Source organism: Bufo gargarizans, chromosome 4, assembly GCF_014858855.1.
Source record: "Bufo gargarizans isolate SCDJY-AF-19 chromosome 4, ASM1485885v1, whole genome shotgun sequence".
Lineage (NCBI taxonomy): Eukaryota > Metazoa > Chordata > Amphibia > Anura > Bufonidae > Bufo > Bufo gargarizans.
This window is the reverse complement of record NC_058083.1, coordinates 32,255,906-32,263,789: the sequence shown is the minus strand read 5'-3', so window position 1 is coordinate 32,263,789 and position 7,884 is coordinate 32,255,906. Positions and strand designations below refer to the sequence as shown.

General features: G+C 45.2%; 1 protein-coding gene across 1 annotated transcript in view; it reads right to left on the bottom strand.

Annotated features, from left to right (window-relative positions):
- Nucleotides 1-5,318: 5,318 nt before the first annotated feature.
- Nucleotides 5,319-7,884, bottom strand: part of LOC122935161 (vomeronasal type-2 receptor 26-like) — a 127,522-nt gene continuing 124,956 nt past the window's right edge. Inside the window, exons 7-9 of the mRNA XM_044290926.1 lie at nt 5,802-6,670; nt 5,472-5,496; nt 5,319-5,353 (exon numbers count right to left, since the gene is read on the bottom strand). Coding sequence (XP_044146861.1) covers nt 5,319-5,353; nt 5,472-5,496; nt 5,802-6,670 — 929 coding nt within the window. The remainder of the gene's footprint in view (nt 5,354-5,471; nt 5,497-5,801; nt 6,671-7,884) is intronic.

The window sequence follows — 7,884 nt, the reverse complement described above, 5'->3', positions numbered from 1 at the left end:
TTTTCGTTAAGCCGTGTGCCACAATAAAGCACAGTTTGGCCCCTAAATCCTGGTGTCCATGAAGAAGTGTGTGGTTGCGACTCCAGTGAAAGATGAGCTACCCCTTACAAAACACACAAGCTATATTAGCAACCTAGGACAGGTCTTAGCTGGCTAGCTACAGTAATGAGTCCCACTGCTATGCTGGACCGTATTTTAGCTGATTTGTTCTGGAGGGAGTTGCCATACCCTCTTCAGCATTGGATTGACCAGGCGTCTCCTGTTAATGCCCGTGAGATAGTGGACCTGGTTGAACGATATGAGGCTACCAGGAAACTAAAGTGGGGCTCTTTCGAGAAGGGGGCAGTTAAACCCTAATAATCCCAACCCCAAACCCGGAGACTGGAGCTGAAAAAGCCTGCCCGGAAGGTACCCACTGTGGACCTGGCTCCGGTGATCTGTTGGTGGTGTCATGAGCCTGGTCGTGTAAGGGCCGACTGTCCCCATAGAGATGAGCCCATGGACACTAACTATAGCTACCGTCGGTCGCTATATGCCAGGTAGCTTTGTGAAACAGGTACCAGGGAGTCTTTAGATAATAATCACCCGTGCCAGGTGGAAGTGGGAAACACTCCAGCTGTGGCTCTGCTGGACTTGGGGAGTCTTGTTACCCTGGTAAGGGCTACCCTGGTGCGACCCGCTGAGTTTACTGGCCGGAAAATCGAGTTAATGTGCATACATGGTGACTTAAAAGACTACCCTACCGCTCTGGTATCTTTAACCACGGTTGCCGGCAGGAGGAATCATGAAGTGGCCGCCGACAAAAATCTACACTATAAACTAAAAATAGAAAGAGACTTCCCGGACTTCCCGGAACTGTGGCCAGCTATGAGACTTTCCGGTCCCCAGTCATGGATAACCCCAGGGGATTGGCCTTGCTCAAGTGGGAGGCCAGAACCCTAGGAATCCGAGGCCGAAGGGCCAGCAGTAGGGGTGACCGCCACATCGGTGGATGAGGGGGGAACAACCCCGCTGAATGTGATGGTTGGGGAGATGGAGGACCTGCCGCAGGGCCCTGAATTGGCAGACTTGAATATCTCCAGTCATAATTTCGGTACAGCACAACACAGGGACCCGACATTATCCCGAGCCTGGGAGAATGTGTTAATTATCGATGGAGAACCACAACAACCTGGGGCCGAGTCGATATTTCCGCGTTTTGTGGTTCTCCATGATTTTCTTTATCAGGTCAACCAACTACAGGGGGAGAATGTGGAACAGTTGGTGGTGCCCAAGGTTTATCGCAAACTGGTACTAGATCTAGCGCACCAATATGTTCTCGGGCGTCATCTGAGATTGCAGAAAACACAGGACTGTATACTACAGCTGTTTAACTGGCCCAGTGTTTTTAGAGAGGTGGAAGAGTTTTGTAAGTTTTGCCCGATCTGCCAGATAACTAGCCCCAGCCCCATTTACGTAGTCCCTTAGTACCTCTCCCGATCATCGAGGTCCTGTTTGAAAGAATCGCTATGGATCTCATAGGACCAGTACCAAAGTCCACTAGAGGGCACCAACACATTCTAGTCATCCTAGACTACGCTACCCGGTACCCGGAGGCGGTGCCACTGCGGCAAACATCAGCCAAACTCATAGCTAAAGAGTTAATGGAGATGTTTTCCCGCGTAGGACTACCCAAAGAGGTTTTGACGAACCAAGGTCATGTCCAAGGTCATGCACATAAAACAGTTACGGATGTCCATCGACCATCCGCAAACGGACGGGCTGGTAGAAAGGTTTAACCTTTAAAAATATGTTAAAAAGAGTGGTGTCCAAAGGTGAAAGGGACTGGGACCTCCTCCGGCCCAATTTCATGATCGCAGTGCGAGAGGTGCCCCAGGCCTCTACTGAGTTCTCGGCCTTCGAACTGCTATATGGCAGACATCCTCGCGGGCTGTTGTATGTAGCCAAGGAGGCATGGGAACAACACCCAACTCCGTATAAAAGTGTTATTGAGTACGTGATCCAGATGTAAGAATGGATAGAGACCGTGTAGCCTCTGATTTGGGAACATATGGAGGCCGCTCAGCGGGCCCAAAGTCGAATCTATAACCGGCAGGCTCAAGTCCAGAGCTTTAACCCTAGTCATTGGGTCTTGGTTCTGGTACCAACAGTGGACAGTAAGTTCTTGGCTAGGTGGCAGGGGCCCTATGAGGTAATAGAGAAAATTAGAGATGTAAATTACAAGGTACACCAGCCAGGGCGGCGAAAGCCAAAGCAGGTCTACCATGTTAATCTACTGAAACCTTGGAAGAATAGGAAGACCTGCGCTGAGGACAGACCGCAGTCGGTTTGTCTAGGGGAAGAGGTTTTGGCCCCTCTGTCTGCTGCAGGGGAATCGGTTGCCACAATAAGAATTGCTGACAGCTTCTCCTCTAAACAGGCTCAGGAAGCCAGGGAGTTCATTAGTTGGAACACAGATGTGTTCTCGGAACTCCCTGGACGCACTTCCATAATCCAGCATGATATTGTCACCGAGCCCCAGGCAAAAGTCCACAAAAAGCCATCTAGGAGGAAGTGCAGCTAATGCTGAGGCTGGATGTCATCGATGAGTCTAAAAGTGAGTGGGCCAGCCCAATAGTTCTAATACCCAAGCCAGACGGGACATTACGGTTCTGTAATGATTTTCGTAAATTAAATAAGATTTCTAAATTTGATGCGTATCCCATGTCCCGGGTAGATGAGCTTATCGAGCGGTTAGGACAGGCAAGGTATTTCTTGGTCTTGGACCTCATCAAAGGGTACTGGCAAGTGCCCTTAACAGAGGCTGCCAAATAAAAAACTGCCTTTATCACCCCTGAGGGGCTGTATCAGTAGAAGTTGTTACCCTTTGGCCTTCATGGCGCCCCTACGCCGATTAATGGAAATTGTACTTCGTCACCATCGTAGATACGCCTCGGCTTACCTGGATGATATTGTCATTCATAGTACTGACTGGGAGAGTCACCTGCCCAAGGTGCAGGCTGTAGTGGACTCCCTTCGGAAGGCTGGACTAACCGCTAACCCAAAAAAATGTGCGATAGGGTTAGAGGAGACTAAATACCTAGGATATGTCATTGGGCGCAGACTCGTCAAACCCCAATTGTACAAAATAGAGGCAATACGGAACTGGCCCCTACCTGTCACCACTAGGCAAGTAAAGTAATCCCTGGGAATGGTGGGCTATTACATGAGGTTTGTCCCCCACTTTGCTACTCTAGCCACACCTTTAACAGTACTCTTGAAGGGAAGAAAATCAGTGATGGTTCGCTGGGATGATCGGGCGGAAGAGGCTTTTTCCGCTTTAAAGTTGGCCCTGTGTGGGTCACCGGTTTTGTGCCGCCCAACTTCAAGAGGGAGAACTGCGCCTGGTCTCATTGCTCCAAGAGTAAAGCATATACCTACCAGAAGTGGTCAAATGGTCTCCATTGAAGTTCCTAACACAGCAAAAGCAATATAGAACATTGTGACTCAGTTGCTCAGTCCAGCCCACTTCCCTGATTATTGGATTTGAAGTGTCTGCCTTGTCTTTGGCTTATCCCTGAGTACGATTTTGCCTGATCCCTAAGTACTCCACACCAGTGTTTCTTGACCCCCATGAGTCAGCAATCACTTGAACAAAAACTACTACAAATGGTAGCAACCTGGTGGTTTACCTACAGCAGAGTCCAGATCCCCGTCAGTCGTCAGTCTGTGCACTAGTTTCATCATTAGGATGTCTTTCTCTCCATTTAAATTTTTTTGGTAGAAAAGAAAGATGGTAGATTTTCATGAACTGAACAAAATTACAGTCAGTAATCAGTATCCATTGCCTTTAATTCCTGATGTGTTCAATCAGCTGCTTGGTATTATTTTTTTTAAAACAGCCTATAATCTCATTTGCAATGTAGAAGGTGAGTAATGGAAAGCTGACTTTAACAGTCCAGATGGACATAATGAGTGACACTGCTGCGGTGTCGGAGAGCACCCCAATATTTTGTTAACAATATTTTCAGGAATTTTGTGGGGTGATTTTTTGCTGTATATCTGAGTGATATCTAGATGTTTTCTCCTGACCAATCTCTTAGGTTATGTACTTTCAGCAAAATATTTTTGGATGGAGCTACATAAAGTCCAATCCATCAAAGATTGAGTCCAACCACAAAACTTTAAAGGAGTAAACCTTATCTAATCTCCTACACAGCCTATTAGTGTACATGTCAAGTTTTTCTTAGGGCAGTATTACATTTAGCGATGTGGCTGACCAGTGTGGGGAGGGAACAGTTCCTTCCCAGCAAACGCCTGCCCACTAGCGGAGGAGACCGCTGCTATTACATGCAGTGATTTCCTCCACAGTATGAGGAGGAGCATTTATCATTATGTCATCATTCGTCCCCATACTGACTAGCTGTTTGCTGGCAGCAGATCATGATTAGACAGAACGACCTGCAGCCGGCAAACAATGATTTTTAAGTTTGCTTAAAAATCTGGATTACCCAATGAACAAGCATTTTCCCGTTCATCAGGTAATCGGTGGCTATAGTACACTGCCAGATAATCACTAATGGACGCTCGTTAGTGATGATCTGTCAGACAATTTGCCAGTGTAATACAGACCATAGTCTTCACTCCAATCTCCATGCTGCCGCTGTGCTCCATTGCTTACAACTCAAACTTCTAGGTTGTGGAAATACATGAGCTGCAGCCATAACACTTCTCAGTGCTGTGTGCTGCAAGATCACCCAGAAATGTAAGTGCCTATTACACCCTCATCTGGTCCAAAAACTCTTCCAGTTACACCCCCATCCCCTGTTGCCTCCACACAGATTCGATATGACAAGCAGTGGACTCCACCTAGCCTTTTTTTCGATTCAGAGCATCAACCAGACCAAAATCAAATGGATTTGAAATTGTGACCATTTGGGTGGGGATGCAGACAGAGGGCATCATGGGGGGCCGGTGATGTTAGAGGAAATAAAGTGTCCATGGCGGTGCAGTCAAACCACTCTCCCGATCTCCAGAATAAGACAGAAAAAGTAGTACAAGTGCATTAGTAAGTTGAATGGCATGGCGGGGATCCTGCCATCGCTCATCCTCATATGGATTCCTGCTGCCCAGGAGCAATGATTGAGGTATCCGCAGATCATTGCACAGTATTTTGTTCATTCATCGGGTCATGAATTATTAGGAACAAGCCTTTGTACAAACATTTGTTCCTGTTAATCTGTCTAAAATCAGCCCATGTAAATCTAACATTACTATATATTCTGGTAGCTGAATTTGCGCTACATAATTATTATCAAGAATCAATTAAAACTTCATTCTTATTTTTGGTCCACATCTTTTAAAGACTTTGATTCTTCAAAGTTTGGATAGCCAAGAAAGACATTCCACTCAAGGTTCCTTATGCTAAATTAGGGTCAAAATATATTGGTGTATACAAGTGTATAGAAAAAAATTAATCTGTCTTTGACAACCTTCATCTTTCAGTATTGTCAATGTGTTCCATAAGCGTGTACTTAAGCCGAAATATGGCTGTGAGAATGCACCCTGAGATAGCTTACCTCCATTCATTAATATTGACAGATGATTCAATTTCATGAGTAGTCCTTTCTACTGCTTAGCAGATAACGAAAAACAGAATAATGTTCAGAAATTATTTTATTGATTTTATTGAGTTCTTAATATTAATAATATAATAGATAATTAATAAATAACAGTAATAACCTGCGTATTCTAAAGAATGATAATTACTTAGCTTTGCTTTTTTTTTTTTATTTAACTACAAAAATTAGCTTAGATTTGATGTTCAGTTCTGGTTTCAGTAGAATAATGTAACATTTGGGAATGAAGATACAGCTCAGAAGTCCAGCACTGGAAGATGAGATGGCAAAAACTTCCACAGCCACCGTGTATTTCCCCTTGGTGCTGAGATAGGCCGGGATGAAGGAGATCCACACACTGCAGAACACCAGCATGCTGAAGGTGATGTACTGAGCCTCATTGAAGGTGTCTGGAAGTCTTCTGGCCAAGAATGCCACAATAAAACTCAACATAGCGAGGAATCCAATGTAGACAAAAACTATGTAGAAAGCAATGGAAGATCCTTCGTTGCACTGTAATATTATCTTATCAAAGGCAACCTGGGTATTATGCTCTGGAAATGGTGGTGAAATTATCAGCCACAAAACACAGATAACAAACTCACCAAAAGAAGAAACTAACAACAGACTTGTTGCAAGGTTCTTCCGGAGCCATTTTCTTATGGTCCTGTCGGGTTTGGTGTCTCGAAAGGCTAAGACCACAGTGACTGTTTTGGCCAAAACTGAAGAAACAGCAACTGTAAAAATGTTCCCAAAAGCCACTTGTCGTAGGAGACAGGACAACTTTGATGGGCGTCCAATAAATAACAGAGGGCAGAGAAAGGATAACATAAGGGAGAGGAGAAGAATAAAGCTGAGGTTCCGGTTATTGGCTTTCACGATTGCTGTGTCTTTGTATTTGACAAATATTCCTAATATCACAGCTGTCAAGAAACAGAATAACAGAGAGATGACAATGAGAGATATCCCCAGTGCGTCTCCATGTGATAGGAACTCAGTTGCTCGTGGGATGCATGCAGTCCTTTCCTGGTTTGAAAATTTGTCTTTTGGACAGGTCATACATTTCTCCATATCTGAAAACCAATTAGTAAGTATGATATTAGTCAACTAGTCATATAAGAATCATCCATTTTTAGGTCAGCGGGTCAGTGTCCGCTTCTGTCCTGCTACTTACTATGACACTTAGTAAACTCTGCAAGCTACTGTCTCCATTGCTCCAGACTCTGTTCCCTGAGAGCGTGTTCGTTCTCACCTGTGGGCTCTTAAAGGGTCAGTGCATGCATCTGCAAATCCTTCCCTGGTATTTAAGGCAGCCTCCCCAAGGGTAGTGTGATTGGGCTTTGAGGTTGTCTAGTCTTTAGTCGCCAGCAAAGGTGTTCTCTATTTTCTGACTACCCATTTACCACACCTTGCCTGTCTACCGATTCTGCTCTTTGCAGTCTGCCCTGAGCTTGGACTTACTACCTGGACGATGCACGTACTCTGCCTGCCCTAACCTTGGACTGTGCTCAGACTACACGTTGCTTTATCTCTTGGTGCTTCTGCTATTATCTTGCATCATCCCTGCATTATCTCCAACCTGTGTTCCTGTGAGTTCTCCAGTGTTCCAGTACCTCTAGTTTTCAGTGTGAAGTTCTGTTTACATACTTCATCTGTATTGTCCGTGCTCCTACCCAGTAGCCAGCCTGTCTGCCTTGCCTGACTCTGGTAACCTCACTGCTTGTAAGCTTCTCCCTGTGTCTTCATGTTTTTCTTCAGTCTGGAGTCCAAGTTTCCGAAAACCTGTCTAAGTGCTTGTTCATGCATACCTGCGGTTTTGGTGCGTTTTACGCATCCTGAGCTCCCAAGCTACTGACCCCACCGGGACTATCCCAGGAGGTAAAGGCCTGGTTGTTTACCCGCAGGAAAAAGTCCCAATCCCTGTATTGGGGTTAAAAGGTGAATATCGAGAAAGCACCAGGATAACGCCTTTAGTGTAAGCCCTAAGTGAAACTGATTGACACAGTGGGTCTACATTTGCTGATCTGTGACACCCATAACATAAAACCACAGAAAGATGAACTGATGGCTAGACAATGGGATCAAAGCCTCTCCAAAATGACAGGTCTTCTGCAATGTTCCCAGTAAGCAATGGTTAGTACACACCAAAAGTGGTCAACAACGGGCAGGTAGTGTATTGATGATATGGTCATGGGTTACCAAGGCTTTTTATACAAATAAGGAAAAAGGCTAGCCCATCTGGTGCAGTCCTACATACAATCTATAGTACAACAAACTGTTGAAAACA